Source organism: Heterodontus francisci, chromosome 10 (genome assembly GCF_036365525.1).
Source record: "Heterodontus francisci isolate sHetFra1 chromosome 10, sHetFra1.hap1, whole genome shotgun sequence".
Taxonomy (NCBI): Eukaryota; Metazoa; Chordata; class Chondrichthyes; order Heterodontiformes; family Heterodontidae; genus Heterodontus; species Heterodontus francisci.
The window spans coordinates 35,233,222-35,251,591 of record NC_090380.1 but is presented as its reverse complement, the minus strand read 5'-3'; the positions used below and the strand labels follow the sequence as shown (position 1 = coordinate 35,251,591).

General features: G+C 42.6%; 1 protein-coding gene across 5 annotated transcripts in view; it reads left to right on the top strand.

Moving 5' to 3' along the window:
* LOC137374394 (adhesion G-protein coupled receptor G2-like) overlaps positions 1–16,126 on the top strand; it is a 187,610-nt gene extending 171,484 nt beyond the window's left edge. For all 5 annotated transcript variants that reach the window (XM_068040435.1, XM_068040434.1, XM_068040432.1 and 2 more), the window contains 4 exons: positions 2,207–2,490; positions 6,393–6,494; positions 8,743–8,889; positions 15,320–16,126. In XM_068040435.1, coding sequence (XP_067896536.1) covers positions 2,207–2,490; positions 6,393–6,494; positions 8,743–8,889; positions 15,320–15,399 — 613 coding nt within the window. In that variant the 3' untranslated portion in view covers positions 15,400–16,126. The remainder of the gene's footprint in view (positions 1–2,206; positions 2,491–6,392; positions 6,495–8,742; positions 8,890–15,319) is intronic.
* The last annotated feature ends 2,244 nt before the right edge of the window (positions 16,127–18,370 follow it).

The following is an 18,370-nucleotide window of genomic DNA, read 5'->3' as shown; positions in this document are numbered from 1 at the left end:
TGTGGGACCTTATCAAAAGCCTTCTGAAAATCTATTCTACTAGTTACATCCTCAAAAAACTCCAGTAGATTTGTTAAGCATGATTTCCCTTTCGTAAACCCATGCTGACTTTGTCCAATCCCATTTATGCTTTCCAGGTGTTCTGCTATCACATCCTGTATAATAGATTCTAGTATATTCCCCACTATTGATGTAAGGCTAACTGGTCTGTAATTCCCTGTGTTTTCTCCCTCCTTTTTTAAATAGTGTGGTTACATTTGCCAGCCTCCAATCTGTTGGGACTGCTCCAGAGACTACAGAATTTTGGAAGATGACCACCAGTGCATCCACTATTTCCAGGGCCACTTCCTTTAGTACTCTGGGATGTAGATGAACAGGCCCTGGGGATTTGTCAGCCTTTAACCCTATTAATTTCCCTAGCACTATTTTTTTTACAAATGCTGATTTCCTTCAGTTCCTCCCTCTCATTAGATCCTTGGTTTCCTAACATTTCTGCAAGGTTATTTGTGTCCTCCTTTGTGAAGACAGAACCAAAGTATGTGTTTAATTGTTCTGCCGTTTCTTTGTTCCCCATTATAATTTCCCCCATTTCTGACTGTAAGGGACCTACATTTGTCTTCACTAATCTTTTTCTCTTCACATCTTCATCAAAGCTTTTACAGTCAGTTTTTAATGTTCCCTGCAAGTTTACCCTCATACTCTATTTTCCCCTACTTAATCAACCTCTTTGTCCTCCTTTGCTGAATTCTAAACTGCTCCCAATCCTCAGACTTGCTGCTTTTACTCGCAATTTTATATGCCTCCTCTTTGGATCTAATACTATCCTTAATTTCTTTTGTAAGCCACGGTTGAGCCACCTTTCCGGTTTTATTTTTGTGCCAGACAGGAATGAATCGTTGTTGTAATTCATTCAAATAATAAATATTATCCATTGCCTATCCACCGTCAACCCTTTTAGTAAAGTTCCCTAATCTACCATAGCCAACTCGCACATCATACCTTCGTAGTTTCCTTTATTTAGATTCAGGACCCTAGTTTCAGATTCAACTACTTCACTCTCCATCTTAATGAAAAATTCTATAATGTTATAGTCGCTCCTCCCCAAGGGACCCCGCACAACAAGATTGTTAATTAATCCTTTCTCATTGCACAATACCCAGTCTGGGATAGCCTGTTCTCCAGTTGGTTCCTCAATGTATTGGTCTAAAAAACCATCACGTACATACTCCAGGAAATTTTCCTCACAGTATTATTGCTAATTTGGTTTGACCAAACTATATGTGGATTAAAGTCACCCTTATTGTATGCGCCTCTAATTTCCTGTTTAATGCCATCCCTTACATCTCCACTACTGTTTGGGGACCTATAGTCAACCCCCACCAATGTTTTCCACTCCTTAATGTTTCTTAGCTCCACCCATACAGATTTCACATCATGATTTGCCGAGCCAATATCCTTCCTCACTATTGCATTGATTTCCTCCTTTACTAACAACGCTACCCCACATCTTTTGCCTGTCCTTCCTAAATATTGAATACACCTGGATGTTCAGTTCCCATCTTTGGTCACCTTGCAGCCATGTCTCCATAATCGCAACTGTGTCATAACCGTTTATATCTATTTGCGCTGTTAATTCATCTAACTTGTTGCGAATGCTCTGCGCATTAAGACACAATGCCTTTAGACTTATCTTTTTAACATTGTTCATCATCTTAGTTTTATTTTGCACTATGGCCCCATTTGTTTCTCACCATTGTTTTCTCTGCCTTCCACTTTTGCTCCTTACCTTTCTGGCTTTCTTTTCTATCCTTGTTTCCCCCTCCTCTGACTCCCTGCTCAGATTCCCATCCCCCTGCCATTCTAGTTTAATTGCTCCATCATTGGCAGCCATACTTTCAGCATCCGAGGCCTTAAGTTCTGGAATTCTTTCTCCAATTCTCTCCCTCTCTCTACCTCTCTTTCCTCCTTTTAAAATGCTCTTTAAAATACCTACCTCTTTGACCAAGCTTTTGTCCTCTGCTGTAATAGCTTCTTATGTGGCTCATGTTAAATTTTGTTCGCTCATGCTCCTGTGAAGTATCTTGGGATATTTTATTATGTTAAAGTGCTATAGAAATACAAGTTGATGTTCTTTATTTAAAATATATCTCCAACAGATTTTAAGACAATTTTTTAATCTGTTTTGTGTTTTCTTCCTGCATTTTAGCTGCTGGATCAACAATGAAACGACGTTTTATGTTTCTGTAGTAGGCTATTTCTGTTTAATGTTCATCGTGAACCTCAGTATGTTCATTGTGGTGATGATTCAACTCTGCCGAATAAAAAACAAGAAGCAGCATCAGAAAGCACAGAGAAGCCTGTTACGAGACATGAAAAGTGTGGCTAGCCTCACCTTGTTACTCGGAATCACCTGGGGATTTGCCTTCTTTGCATGGGGCCCAGTTAACATTCCGTTTATATACCTCTTTGCTATCTTCAATACTCTGCAAGGTACTCTTTAATTATTGCTGTCTCAGTTGAACAAATACTTGTTAAAATTAACCACTGTAACTGATGGTGTTATGCCAGTCAGATACGTTCTTTTAGCAAAAGGAAATTGCCCTGACTTTCGGCTTTATTGCTGAATGGGAAGGCAGCGGCAATGTGATGAGAAGTGTGGCACAGTGTGTATTGCAGCTTTTCCCACTAGCATCCAGGCTGTCACTATTAGTCCTTGATTGTAGGTAGATCTTGCTTTTCATTGGGGCGCAATATTCTTCTTAAACCTCGTTCACTGTAGGAGTCCTTTCTCTCTTGAGATTTATGTGTGGATTCAGAGGCTTGTGAGAAAGAGATGGGAGCAGACAGGAGAGATCTCAGTCCAGGAGCAAACAGACACTCTCTGTTCAAACTGTTTGTTCAATTCAGAAAAACCCAGGTTGCCATGCAGGTTAGTCATGTGACTAACTAATCTGACCATGTCTTGGATTGTATCACCTTAGCAGTCCCTGGAATGTTCCACCCACACACAACACCTGGCGATCAAGGTCCACCGTGGGCTGAATGCGTCAGGGAACAGTCCCCTGTCCCCCCAAGCACCGCCTGCCAACATGCAAGTGTCCTCTCCAGGCATGGCCGATTTGCCCAACAAGTCCCCTCCCCACTCTAGCAACAGCCCTGTATCAACGTTCACGACAAAACCAACGTGTCGCATTCTTGGCAGGTGGGGGCCGAGCATGACATAAAGTCACAGTGGTCCTCACCAAGTGGTTCCAAAGGTGGGCCTGAGATCGTGGCCAGGTATCAGGGGTAGTGGTTCTCCTCATTACTCTATCACAATTCTTCATAATTTTGAACAACTCTGTTAAATCTCCCCTGATGAGTAATTTCCCCTTTGGCATGATTACCCATGAAGGACAGGTTCCTCTGTTTTTATTTCTGTATGCTGTACCTTGAACATCATTTATCACTGTGCATCCCATGTGCAAAATTCGAATCATAGAAATTTCCCGCACGAAAGGAAGCCATTCTCCCCATCATGTCCGTGCTGGCCAAAAAAGAGCTATCCAGCCTAATTTCACTTTCCAGATCTTGTTCTGTAACCTTGTATGTTACAGCACTTCAAGTGCATATACAAGTGCTTTTTAAATGCGATGAGGGTTTCTGCCTTGACCACCTTTCAGGCAGTGAGTTTCAGACCCCTGCAAGCCTCTGGGTGAGAAACCTTCTCCTCAACTCCTCTCTAATCCTTCTCCCAATTACATTAACTCTTTACCCCCTGGTTATTTTCCTCTTTGCTTATGGAGATAGGTCCTTCCTATCCATTCTATCTAGGCCTCTCATAATTTTGTACAACTCCTTCAGTCTCCTTTGTTCCAAAGAAAATAACCCAAGCCTATCCAATCTTTCCTTATGACTAAATTTCTCCATTCTTGGCAACATCCTCGTAAATATACTCTGTACCCTCTCTAGTTCGATCACATCCTTTCTGGAATGTGATGACCAGAACTGTACGCAATACTCTAGCTGCAGTCTAACTAGTGTTTTATTCAGTTCTGGCATAACCTTCCCGCTCTTATATTCTATGCCTCGACTAATAAAGGAAAGTATCCCATAAACCTTCTTAACAACCTTATCTACCTGTCTTGCTACCTTCAGGGATTTGTGGACATGCATTCCAAGGTCCCTCTGCTCCTCTACACTTCTCAGTATCCTACCATTTATTGCATATTCCCTTGCCTTGTTCTCCCCAAATGCACAGCCTCACACTTTGGATTGAATTCCATTTGTTGCTTTTCTGCCCACCTGACCAGTCCATTGATATCTTCCTGCAGTCTACAGTGTTCTTCCTTATTATTAATCACATGGCCATATTTTTGTATCGTCTGCAAACTTCTAAATTATGCTCCTACATTTAAGTCTAAATCATTGATAAGAAAAGCAAGGGACCCATTACTGAGCCCTGCAAAACCCAATTGGAAACTCCAGTTACAAAAGCACCTGTTGGCCATTACTCTTTGCTTCCTGTCACTGAGCTAATTTTGAATCCAACTTGCTTAACTATTGAAACCCCTATAACTATTGCTTCTCTGACCTTCCTCCTCCCCCCACCCCTGCCGCGTACAGCTGAGCCACCCATGGTACCATGGCTCTGGCTGTATTCCCCAGAGGAACCATCACCCTCACCAGCATTCAGAACTGAATACTGGTTAGAGAGCAAGATGCACTCAGGGGCCTCCTACAGTACTTGCCTGGTACACCTTGTCTGTCTGCTGGTTACCTATTCCCTGGCTTTCTGCACACTCTTAAGTTGCAGGGTGAACACCTCCTGAAAGGTGCTATTCATGTAGCTCTCAACCTACTGCAGTGATGCTAGCTGCTGTTTGTGCGCCTCTTGCTGACAACACTTCCTGCACCTCTGGTTTTCTTGTACAGGAGAAGCATCCTGGCATTCCTACATGGCACAAGATGTACATTTGGCAGGATTGAGGTGCCCTGCCATGCCTCTATTTATTAGAATATTATCTAAGCTTACAGAAATAAATGTGAGACTTATCCCTGATCTGGACAAAAAAACTCACCTGCTTCTCACCAGTCAGCTCCTTCCTTTGTGCTGATGTCATGTTAGGTGTTTTTACCTCCTTGACATTACCTCTTTGTCTATATTTATCCATGGATTCTTTTTAGCTTTTAGATTATTTAAATTTTTACCTAACACCAAAACATAAATGCCAGCCACTAAAAACACTGCAATAAACGTAATACATACCTTTAACTTACCTGTGCCTTTTCACACTCTGTGCTGACTGTGCCATCACCTTTTGAGATTTTTCCTTTATTTCTCTGGTGTCTGCTTTGCTCCTGATAACCACTGCTCATTGTAAGTACTCAGATGCCATCTCTAAGTTCGCAAACCCCTCAGCTTGATGTCAACTCGGATATAGCTGAATTACATAGAGACTGTGGTTGAAACTGTGTTTGAAACTAAATTGTATTGGGACTGTGGTATAGCACAGTGTTAAGTTCTGTTTGCAATTCAGCAGATAATGAAGCAGTCTGTGCTGCATGCAGCAAAACTTGGACAACACTTAGGCTTGGGTTGATAGGTTGCACGTAACACTTGCAGCATACAAGCGCGAGACAATGACCATCCTCAATAAGAGAGAATCTAATCACTTCCCCTTGATATTCATTGGCATTCCCATCATAGAATCCCCTATCATCAACATCCTGAGGGAAGGGCTCAGCATTGACCAGAAACTTAATTGGATCAGCCACATATATACTTGTGGTTCCAAGAGCAGGGAATTCTGCAGTGAGTTCCAAAGCGTTTTTACCACCTACAAGGCACAAATCAGGAGTGTGATGGAATACTTTCCACCTACCTGGATGAGTGCAACTCCAACAGCATTCAAGAAGCTTGACATCATCCAGGATAAAGCAGCCCACTTGATCGGCACTCCAACCACAACCTTAAACATTCACTCGCTCCACCACTGGCACACAGTGGCAGCAGTGTGTACCATCTACAAGATGCACTGCAGCAACTTGACAAGGCTCCTTTGACAGCACCTACCAAACTGCAACCTCTATCACTTAAAGGACAAAGGCAGCAGACACATGAGAACACCACCACCTGCAAGTTCCCCTCCAAGTCATGCAACATCCTCACTTGGAAATATATCATTGTTCATTCATCATTGCTATGTCAAAACCCTGGAACTCCTTCCATAACAACACTGTGGGAGTACCTTCACTTCACAGACTGCAATGGTTTAAGAAGGCAGCTCATCATCACCTTCTCAATGGCAATTAAGGATGCGCAATAAATGCTGGCCTGACCAGCAACACCCGGATTCTGTGAATGAATGAATAAAGAGAAAGGAAGTTAATCAAATGTTTTATTTGCGCAGGAGCTTTTATCTTCATTTTTCACTGTGCGGCCAAAGAAAATGTTCAGAAACACTGGAGGAGATATTTGTGCTTTGGCAAGTTGATGTTGGCTGAAAATACAGGTAAGACAGTCTTGAAAAGCAACTAGGGGCATATTTTCAGGGACCAGCCAGTCACATAGATCAGTTTTCCCCAACCAACATCCAGCTGAAAGGGTCAGTCTCAAGAATGGTGCATCATGCTGCATGCCAGTGTGATAGAACGTGGATTGTTCCTTCAGTTTTCTATGTACAGGAAGGTGGCAAGGGAAGCTTTTTGTTGATGAACAAGAATTGTTTATAATCTAACCCCTATATCAACTTTTTGGCTTATCAACTAATTAGTTTCAGCGGCTATTTTGTTACAGATTTGTGAACAATCGCTGAAATGTTTGCCTAATTCTAGAATTTCATCCACTTCACAGATGAAGCCCAAACAGCTTACTGAGTTTCAAGTTAGGCAATGATTTTATAATTCACCAATGAAGTCAAAGTTGGCACTCTTAATGTACTTGTACCTAAACCTTACATAGATCACTTTTGCAAAGTGTTTGCTGTTTATGTAATTCTGTAGCACTATGAAGAACTAAACCCATTAGTTTATGGGGTGAACTTAGCAGATAGCAGGCCCTGTGAAGAAAACAACTTGCATGAAAATAAACCACTGCAATAAACTCCATGTAAACAAGAAATATTTCATGATAACCACTCCTCTCACCTAGTTTAGCACACTTTTTTTAACAGAGTATTAAAGAGAATTTCACTTAGCTAACATATTGCCTTTGTGCTATTGAATTCCAGAAAGTTTTAGCCATTAGATGCTAATGCTGGAAAACGAGATGAGCAAATGGTCAATTATTTGCAGCTCGGTGTAAATAGAAACACTGTTTGACTTCCTCTGCTTGCATCAGGTGTCTGCCTCCTGAACTTCAAAGGTCATCAATAACAGATATACAAAAAAATTTAAAGTGCAAATACTGAAAATCTGAATGAAGAAAATGTTGTGGAAACATAGCAGGTCTGTCAATACCCAAAGCTCTCTTCTATCCTTTTCAGATGCCATGCGGTTGATTTTTCACCGCCTTCGCCTGGCGTTAACATAGGAACATAAGAAATAGGAGCAGGAGTCGGCCATTTGGCCACTCGAGCCTACTCCGCCATTCAACAAAATCATGGCCGATCTTCTACCTCAATGCCATTTTCCCATACTATCCCCATAATCCTTGATATCTTTAATATCTAGAAATCTATTGATCTCTGTCTTGAACATACTCGATGACTGAGCCTCCACAGCCCTCTGGGGTAGAGCGTTCTAAAGATTCACCATGCTCTGAGTGAAGAAATGCCTCCTCATCTCAGTCCTAATGGCCTACCCCTCATTCTGAGACTGTGTGCCCTGGTTCTAGAACCTCTAGCCAGGGGAAACATCCTTCCTGCATCAACCCTGTTGAGCCCTGTAAGAATTTGTATGTTTCAATGAGTTAACAAGATGGTAATGGCCTCAAAGTGGATTCGGTAGCTGTGCCGTCCCGATAACACCCAGCACCATTTTGAAAGGAACCTACTGCCGGGTGTCCAAAGCACCTGCCTGTTTCAGGAGATAGACCCTTTAAATATGGAAATTGGGGTTCTATGACATAAATAGAATTCTAATAGCCATTTTTGGTCAGAATTAGTCGGGATCTGCACTATGCACATGCTGATTAGTTGCACGGCAATGCAACTGAAGCACCCTGCTAATGGTGCCAGTAATTTGGTCTGGGACCCCCACTCTACATGATCATGTCTGCCACCCTGCAACTTGCCTTGCTGTTGGCCGCTTTTTCCAAAACTTGAGGCTTCAATGCGAGAAACTGCACTGAGACACATCTTTGATACCCCACAGCTCGGCTTTCAAATTTAAATGAGGCCAGGGCCTTAAGATTACAGGGTCTTTGGCTAGAGTAAAGTCAAAATTGACCCCCATGTATTTGCAGCATTTTCTGTTTTTATTTCAGATCATTGATGATAGATAGGGAGAGGGCTGGGGCCATCTTAAGTCTCTTTTCTCCTAATCTTCATCCTGTTAAGGAGTCAACAGAGGTAATTTGGACCCAGGGTGATAGTGACTCAGCCACCCGTTAAACCATGTCTCCCAAAGTAAGTGAAAATCGGGAGAGATGTCCAGCTGGTGGCTGAATCGATTTCACAAATTTAACACTATTGCCCGAAGACAAAATTACTCCAATGAATAGGAGCAAAGCAGTAAAAGGAGTGGGAAGGATTTTCAAATGATCATCTTGTGGTATAATACAGGATATGTTCTTTTAGAACACTGTTGTTTATCCTACAGACTGGAGCAGAACAGCAACGAATAACACAAAGAAGCTGCAGCCTCTGGTCCAAGCCATGTCTCTGTCCTCAACTTCCAACAACTCCTTACAGTCCAGCTTGTCCCTTTATCCGGTCTCAGACTACTACTGTCACCCCAAAGTGAATGGTGCGTATAGCCAACAGAATAAGCCTGTGCCCATTGCTGTTTGGATGAGTTTTAATAGAATAATGAACCTCAGCTTGTTATATTTTGATCTCCATGTTATGTCCTGAAACGTGCTGCCTGAAAAGGTGGCGGAAGTAGATTCAACAGTAACTTTCAAAAGGGAAATGGATATATACGTGAAAAGGAAACATTTGCAGGGCTATGGGGAAAGTGCAGGAGAGTGCAGGGAAAATTTGATAGCTCTTTTAAAGAGGTGACATGGTCAAATGGCCTCGTTCTGTGATGTAATCCTTTGACTCTGATTCTAAGGTGATGTTTTCTGCTGCTTAGCTCCAATGACAGAAGGGCCAAGTGTTGGAAGACCCAGAGCAAGCTGAGACCATTTTATTTTTCCTTTTCTGTATTACTCCCAAAAAAGGACAAGCAAAATTGATTATGAAGTTTTTTTTTAAATTTGCTGTTGCTTACAGCCTTGTCGATGAGCTTTCAGGGAAAAACATGCAGATAAGCCAGTTTTTTTTTTAACTGGGGGAGATTAAAACAACCAAGTGAGAATTAGCTGACCTACTGAGTTGGAGCCAGTTCTATGTCTGGGCAGCGTTTCTGTCAACATGGATTTTCCTGCAATTTGTATACTAAGTTGTTGTGTTGTTGTTGGTGAGAGAGTGCATTTGGCTATATGGACTGCCTTGGAGACAAGGCACCATTCACCACCTCACCAACTACCACCAGGTTTTTAAACAGACCACTGTGCTGTCTCTGGTATTTTAAACAGCTCAGCACAGTTCCACCCATAGGCACTTTATCAAATGGGCAGTAAATTGCCTGAAGCCTCAGCACATTTTATTTTCCCTCAAGAGAAAGGGACAATCTCAGTGTTTGATATTTTATCTAAATTATTGTAATAGCAAAGAATTAACCAAGAAATTAATGTAAATATAATTTTCAATCCAAACTACACAAGCAGACGAAGCATATCATTGTAAAGAAACACGGTTTGCAGTTTAATCTATGTTTCTGATTTCAAAACCCAAAGGTTGATTGAAGACATTAAAGAAAATACTTTGGTTCCATTGCCATGCATCTATAAACCAGTCTTTCAAAATAGCTATGCCAGTGAATTGGGCTGTACAAATTCACTGCTTTGCTCAGTTCACCACTCTTTCTGGCTCATTACTTGGACTTGTTAAGTAGCTGTAAATGAAAATTATTGCAGGCGAGACTTGGTTGGCTTGGCTGCTGCTAGTAAGGCTAATGATATCCAAAAGAGCAAGTTTCCCCAGTGGAAAACTGCAGTAATTACCATTTCTTACCATAACAATGAACAAAAATAGCAAGGTTAATGCACCTTTTGATACAAGTAGAACAAGTCCCCATAGCTACTTTAGAGCACCACTTTATTTTCCCTCTAAATTGTTACAGGATCGTTGACATTGTGGTTGGAATATTCAAGTCAGCCTGACACTTATTACAACATGTAAACTGTTCATAACAATCATTATTAATCTACTAAATGTTATTAATCCTTACAGGTCAGATTTATTAACAAAGGTTTCAGCCAAGGCTCAGTGGCAGTATTCTCAGCTCTGGGACTATAGATTGTGGGTTCAAGTCACACTCCAGATACTTGAGCACAAAATCAAGGCTAACACTCCAGTGCAGTACTGAGGCAGTGCTGCACTGTTGGAGATGCTGTCTTTCAGCTGAGTTGTTAAACCGAAGCCCAGTTTGCCCTCTCAGGGAAATGTAAAAGATCCCATTGAACTATTTGAAGAAGAGCAAGGGAGTTCTCCCAATCTCCTGGTCAATATTTAACCCTCAACTAACAACACTAAAACAGATTATCTGATCATTATCACACTGCTGTTTGTGGGTCCTTGCTGTGCACAAATTGACTGCTGTGTTTCCTACATTACAATAATGGCTACACCTCAAAAGTACTTCCTTGGCTCTGAAGCATTTTGGGACATACAGAGGTTGTGAAAGTTACTATATAAATGTATCTCTTTATGTTTCATTAAAAAAATGGATAAACACTTTGATTTCAATGTGAGAGATGCATGTGCTGAATAGAAATTCATGAGTAAGGCTTTATCGTAGAAATGTGCACTCAAAACCGGCTTAAAAGAAACTTCTGATACTGAATGCATTCTCATTTGTTGCAGTGTTTTTTATTTTGCTGTAATGATTTATTTGTAGTGAGACAGCACTCCACTTCAGTTTGGCTCATAAGTAATTGGATTCTGATTCCATTTCTATAGGTGTTAAACTTCACATCCCTTAAGCATGTAACTTTATTCTGTTTGCCTGGGTTTAATCAAAAGAATCATGGGATTACTGTACAAAAAGTATCAGTCATCCTCCCAGGAGTTATTAGATTCATATTTTAACATTGAAATATAAATATCAGGGTACTTAATGAAGGTAGCAATTTAACAATCAGTCATTTGATAAGACTTTGCAAAAGCTGGAAATAAAAACATTGATTGACAAACACATGTCTGGCTGGCTGGGCAGTCTTTCTTATGAAGTATACTTTAAATTTAGTTTCCATGGATTAAGCAGTAGTGAAAGATCCAAGAATTTTGCTCAGTATAGAAATTTTAGAAGGTTTGTAGTTTGTTTACCAATATTCAGTAAATAAACGCATTTTGTGTGAAGGACCGAGTTCTACAAACCAGAAAGGGTTCAACCCCTTTGTAAATGCCACACCAGCCAATGTGCTGGATCAGAAAACTGGGCTGAATTAGGGACAGGCTCGGAGGCAGTGGGGGCTATAAAATAGCGAAGGAAGGTGGGGGGTGGATTGCCTATCGCCTTCCCAATACTATCCAACATTGTCAGGGATGGGGAAGGCCGATATAGCCTTCCTGCCCACAGGTCAATTGAGGCCCTTAAGTGGTCAATTACCAGTGGTGGAGGGGGTGGGGGGGGTGGGGGTCCTCCACTACATTGGGAGGTCACCCAGTAACACTAGGAGGCCTACATGTGGGCTGGAGGTGGGGGGAGCCTACTGCGTGGGCAATCTGTGGCCCGTGGAGGGCCCCATAGTAAAGGTCACCTCTCCACCAACAATCCCACCCTGACCTCAATGACCACACTCCCCCATCCCACCGCACTTTCATGAGGTCTGAGGCTGCAACGCTGTTCCTGGTCCCAGGCCTCCTGCAGTACCAGCAGTGGCCACCACTTCCAGTGACTCTGCTGATACTGCTGATCAGTCAGCCATCTGATTGGCTGGAAGTTCTTGGGGACGTGATCTCCATCCTTAAAGGGATGGGGACCCTGATGCAGGCAGTTAATTGGCTGCCCACTGCGGAATTCGACTGGGTGCCCTAAACAGGGCTGAGGTGGGGATCTCCTCCCTCCACCACCCCCTTTCCAGCCTGTTGTTGGGATCCCTGCCATCAGGGTAAAATGCAGCCCCTTGACTAAGTGAGAGAAAATGAGTAAGGGATCCCACTCTTAATTACAATCTGCTGTCGTGTGGGGTATGAGTGTCGGGTGCAGGCAGGATATGGCTCTCTGCTGATGGTTGCCCACATTCATGTAGCCTTTGCCACCACTGACTTTGGTGATTCACACAAGAACAGTGGCACTTTGATAGAGGGCTGCTGGTGCCTGTGGAACTTGACCTCAGCATGATTCAGAACGTGCAGAGGGAGGAAGGAGAGAAAATTGAGGAGGGAGAGGCTAGTAGACAGTATTAAGAAAACTTGTCAACTGTTTTTAACTTCAGCGTCCCCTACTGCGATTATAGCCCAGCACTTGCCAAAAGAGTCAGTACAATGCTGTCAGTTTCTGAGCAGGGAGTCCAAGTTCATGTGATCCACTTGCACTGTTAGGTTGCAGAGTGGGAGTGGTGACAGAGCTGCACATTTCCACACTCAGATAGATGAAACATACTAGCCTCCTAGAGCCGGGAAATGGCAGATAAATGCACTTGATCAAAGTCAATGGAAATTAAAATGTGGGGAGATGTAAAAGGAACAGCTAATGCTAATTTGCATATGCAATCGCACAAATTCGCGATATACCCCTGTCAGCATTATCTGAACCCTGCCATTATCCTGTTTAAAGTATAAAGTCAACACCTGCACAACAGTAATACACCTAAATACATTAATGGAGCATTAAAATAGTGCACAAAGGAATTCAAACTCAATTACTACTTAACATTTTTTTCTTATTGTATCTGCATTGCAGTTAGGTTTATTGAGACTAGACACTTTTTACAATCACTTCACAAGATCAAATCATGTCTGTGGTGCCTGCTACATTGCCTTGCCATCAGCTGTTATCAGTATCTTTGAATGTACTAATAATAGTTATCCGTATAACAACTGTAATCTTATCAAAAATCTGATTTTAAACCTGCTAAGAGAGAGGAAAATCGCTGATGAGGTGAAGGGGAGATAAGTTGGGAGGTTAGAGTGATGCAGTAATCAACAGCATTGATATGGATTTGTAATGTATTTTCTATTGTCAGATCTATATCTGCAAGTTGTCATTAGTGTTACCAATCTAATACTAATTCAAAAGGCATTACTGAACAAACACCAGGTGAAACTGTTGGGTGTGTTTTAACTCCCCCCACGCCCACTACCCCCACCACCCCACCCCCCCGCCAATGGACAGGAGATGGTCAGGGAGGTGGGTTAAATCTGAAAAACCCGACCTCAACTCACCGGGAATATGCCTACATCAGTTTTAACCGCAGTGAATTTGTGATGTCCAAGTTACCAACTCTGGAGAGGCAACCCAGTAATAACATGGAAACAAAGCTCAGTTCCTCAGATTTTGCCAGCGATTTTAATTTAACACAGGCCAGCTGGGTTTCCCAGAGCTCAGGAAACCAGGCAGCTGAAGTAAGGCGGGAGCAGCTGAATACAGTAAGTTCATGCTTTTTAAAACACTGCTTGTGGTGCAGGAGGAGCAGGATTGCTTCTCCCCGACACCTCAAGCTAATGTTGCATCACGATCAGATAGCAGCCCCCCCCAAATCCGACTGTCACCCAAACCCCGCGACCTTGCCCAGTCCCCCTTGCATCCTGATTGACAATCTGACTCACACCCCACCACCCCTCCCCCCCCCCCCCCCGCACTATTCTGCACTGTTTCCCGGTTGCCAGTGACTGTACACAATGGTCCCCAGTTCTGGTCTTCTACTGTAGGTTTTCCAACCCAGCAGCCAGCTTGCCGATGGAAAAGAGAGTAAAAAGCTGGAACTTTTTGTCGGTGGGGAGGCCCCATCCACCGGCTGAAAAGTCGGTGGTGAGCCTGCCTCAGCTGGGCCTGGGGAACCAGACTGGAATTTTTTGCTCCAAAAGCCATTAATTAGTCTTGGGCAGGACTTCCACCTCCTTGAGGCACGAAGTCCCATCTAATGGAGCTGTTGGCCAATTAGTGGCCCGGCAACTTTAGTCCCAGTAGCGCCACCGGGACTGGTGGCCACTGCTGGGACTACACCCAGACATCAGAGGAAAAGGAAGGGCGCCCCAAGAAAGGAGGTAAGTTTTTGGGGCCGCCCTGGGGACAATCGGTCGGGCCCCGGCAAGGTAAGGGGGGTCAGTTAGGTGGGGCGGGGATGTGTTGTGCATTGGGGATGGTCGGGGCTTCAGGGGCAACCCTGAAGGGGCACAGGGTGCCTGATTAGTAGAGCCCCCACCAGCCCACAAGAAGGCCTCCTGGTTTTACCAGGCAGGCATTTTGAGGCTTCAGCTGCCTGCCAGCCAAGGGTAAAATGCCCATAGCAGCGGGCGCAGGCCCTTAAGTGCTAGTTAATTGGCCACTTAAGGGCTTTGATTGGCTTGGGTAGGCGGGTCATTTCTCACCACCACCCCGCGTAAAATTGAAGCGGAGGCAGGAGGGGGTCGGGAACGGCCCCTCCCCCCCACCTCCCACTCAATTTTATGCCCCCCCCCCAGCCACAAACCTCATTTGGGGGGTGTAAAATTTCAGCCAAATTGTGGTAATGGGGACTTGCTATTACATTCAGCAGGATCTCCTTGTTTCTGGCATTTCTGGGCTCCCCTTGCCATACTCCACTCCCCCATCAAACATACACTCCCACTCCCTTCCCACCTCCCTGTAAATATGGGGCCTATCTTACTAAATCAATTCTAATTCAAACAGTGTTAATTAATAAGCCTAACTATGTTATAAACTAATCCTAACTCAGTATTAGCAAACTAACACTGTCTCAAGCAGTGTTACTAAATGAATGCTAACTCAAACTGTGTTACTCAACTAATTGTAACTTAAACTGGAGAATATGCTATTCATTAATGTGTTTGCCCTCTTAAATTGATATGGCGTATATATATCAATCACACAGCAAGTCTGCAAGGTTGTATGTATTTGGATAGAATAGAATAAAAATTTACACGCTGTAGAATTGTCTGTGATGCTTTTTCTCTTTTTAATTCAGGGAGTTTTGATGTTGAGACTGACAAAACAAACCCTGTTTTCACCCAGGATCTTCCAAACAGACAGCGGTTCTTGAAGTGAGAGCTGGACTGCATTATAAACCCTCCTGTTCTGAAGGACAACCATTCAATGAAGCAGTATTCAGCCACCCTGTCTGAATATGGAAACTAAGCTGTAATTCACTTGCAGAAGTTCTTGAAAGAGATTTTTTAAAAATGCTATAGATTATACAACTGTATGCGTAATATAACAGAGTTCAGGTTAATAACAAATACAATCTTAACATTTGGAGCCCTAAGATCTGTTCTCAATTTTCAAAGGAAAGTTAGAGGGTAAGGTTTAATTGTGTTAAGTTATGGCTATAATAAGCTTCTACATGACGACTCTATGAATGTGAAGGTTTCATGGATGTCCATTTTGAAGCACGGAACAATACAACTCATATCAATTGTAATGAAAATTTAGGCTAAAGAAGGGCAAAGTTTTCAGTATTTTTAAGACTGTTAATTTTATTGATAAAAGGCAACCCTTTCTGTTTTATCATCGTGATAATGACCTTTTGTGAAGTCCCTATTCTTCATCCTAGCTGTTGCTGAAATTTGACATAATTGAAGATGGGCAGCACAGTGGTTAGCACCGCAGCCTCACAGCTCCAGCGACCTGGGTTCAGTTCTGGGTACTGCCTGTGTGGAGTTTTCAACTTCTCCCTGTGACCGTGTGGGTTTCTGCTGGGTGCTGTGGTTTCCTCCCACAGCCAAAGACTTGCAGGTTGATAGGTAAATTGGCCATTGTAAATTGCCCCTACTGTAGGTAGGTGGTAGGAGAATGGTGGGGATGTGGTAGGGAATATGGGATTAATGTAGGATTAGTATAAATGGGTGGTTGTTGGTCGGCACAGACTCGGTGGGCTGAAGGGCCTGTTTCATCTCTCTATGAATTGCACAGTGCTTGAAATATATGTGAAGTTGATCACATTGTCATATGATATTATGTTTATGGTATTGTCTGACATTTATAGTTATCGATTTGAGTTGAATGCATGAAGCATTCTGGGTGGTATCCATATTTACTGACAGTACATCAGAGCCTAACTACTTATATCAGCTAATAGTTCTCATGTCCAGTCATCCAAAAGCATAATTAATGATGGAGTCTCTGTGAGCTCCACAAGAATTCCTGTACAGTTGTGTTACCCAATAGTGGTTCCTTCAACAAAACCTTGGCATCAGGTGGCAGGACCGCATCTCCAACACAGAAGTCCTCGAGGCAGCCAACATCTCCAGCTTGTACACACTACTGAGTCAGCGGCGCTTGAGATGGCTTGGCCATGTGAGCCGCATGGAAGATGGCAGGATCCCCAAAGACATATTGTACAGCGAGCTCGCCACTGGTATCAGACCCACCGGCCGTCCACGTCTCCGCTTTAAAGACGTCTGCAAACGCGACATGAAATCCTGTGACATTGATCACAAGTCGTGGGAGTCAGTTGCCAGCGTTCGCCAGAGCTGGCGGGCAGCCATAAAGACAGGGCTAAAATGTGGCGAGTCGAAGAGACTTAGTAGTTGGCAGGAAAAAAGACAGAGGCGCCAGGGGAGAGCCAACTGTGCAACAGCCCCGACAAACAAATTTCTCTGCAGCACCTGTGGAAGAGCCTGTCACTCCAGAATTGGCCTTTATAGCCACTCCAGGCGCTGCTTCACAAACCACTGACCACCTCCAGGCACGTATCCATTGTCTCTCGAGATAAGGAGGCCCAAAGAAAGGTATTGTCTGACATTTATAGTTATCGATTTGAGTTGAATGCATGAAGCATTCTGGGTGGTATCCATATTTACTGACAGTACATCAGAGCCTAACTACTTATATCAGCTAATAGTTCTCATGTCCAGTCATCCAAAAGCATAATTAATGATGGAGTCTCTGTGAGCTCCACAAGAATTCCTGCACAGTTGTGTTACCCAATAGTGGTTCCTTCAACAAAACCTTGAGCAAAGTCCAGCAATAGAGATTAAATTTTAGAAAAAAATTAGGAAGTATCTCATGTTTGTTAGTGGAAAGTTGCCTTTTTTGAAATATCTAGGCCCCCAGATCTAAAATATTAAAGTATAAGTGACAGTGGGCTACCCCGTCCATTATAAAACTTTTAATTAAGCAGTTAGACTTGTTTCTTCACATAATTATGGAATCATACAGCACAGAATAAGGCCATCATTCCTGTGCCATAAAGTATGGTCTTTTCAATATAATTCTACTCATTACCTCCTCTCCTATAGTTATACATGCATGATGCATAAAATGCATTGGTGTTTTGAGTCATTATTTTTCTGTGAGTATATAGAGTGATCTTGGTTTATTATCTACATACATGAAGAAATAGATGACATATTTACAAGCATGGAGGAGAGTGAACTAAACAGAGAAAGATCTAATATACACTGTACAGTAAGACTGCTTAAAACATTCTAATTGCTTCTGTAAAAGTATAAAAACTTTTTTTAAAAAAAAGGAAAAGGCCTTTAGTCCTTGTAAGTAATGTGTGCAAAGTATGCTAGGCTTACACTAGCTGGAACAGACAAAACTCTGTGTAGCACAGATTAATCCATATCCTTCTTCATTCACTGCTTTAGGGGTATAGCAATCTTATCCACCGAACCACCAGCAAAGCTTTCATTTTATATTTTTATTATTTATTTTCTGATTACAATATCGCTTCCGATTCCATTATTATCGAATAACACACAAAATGCCATCCCAGCTGTAATTGCAAAGAATACAGAGAGAGCTTCAAGAATTAAAACCCACTGTGGTTTCTCTTCTGCTGAGCTTCGGATTCTTTTCATTTCAATAAGATAACTGCTGCTGCTAGCTCAGTTTAAAGGCTGGTATGGATAATTAGCCCCCTTTTCTAGTTTTCAGCATTACACCTTTTCAAATCTTGTAATATGCTGTGTCAAGCTCTCCCTTCACTGAACAAAGGGAGTCTGAAGGTACAGGAAAAATAATCGTACAGCATCAGTCAGGATGACAGTTGCCCTCCTGTTGCTTGTCACTG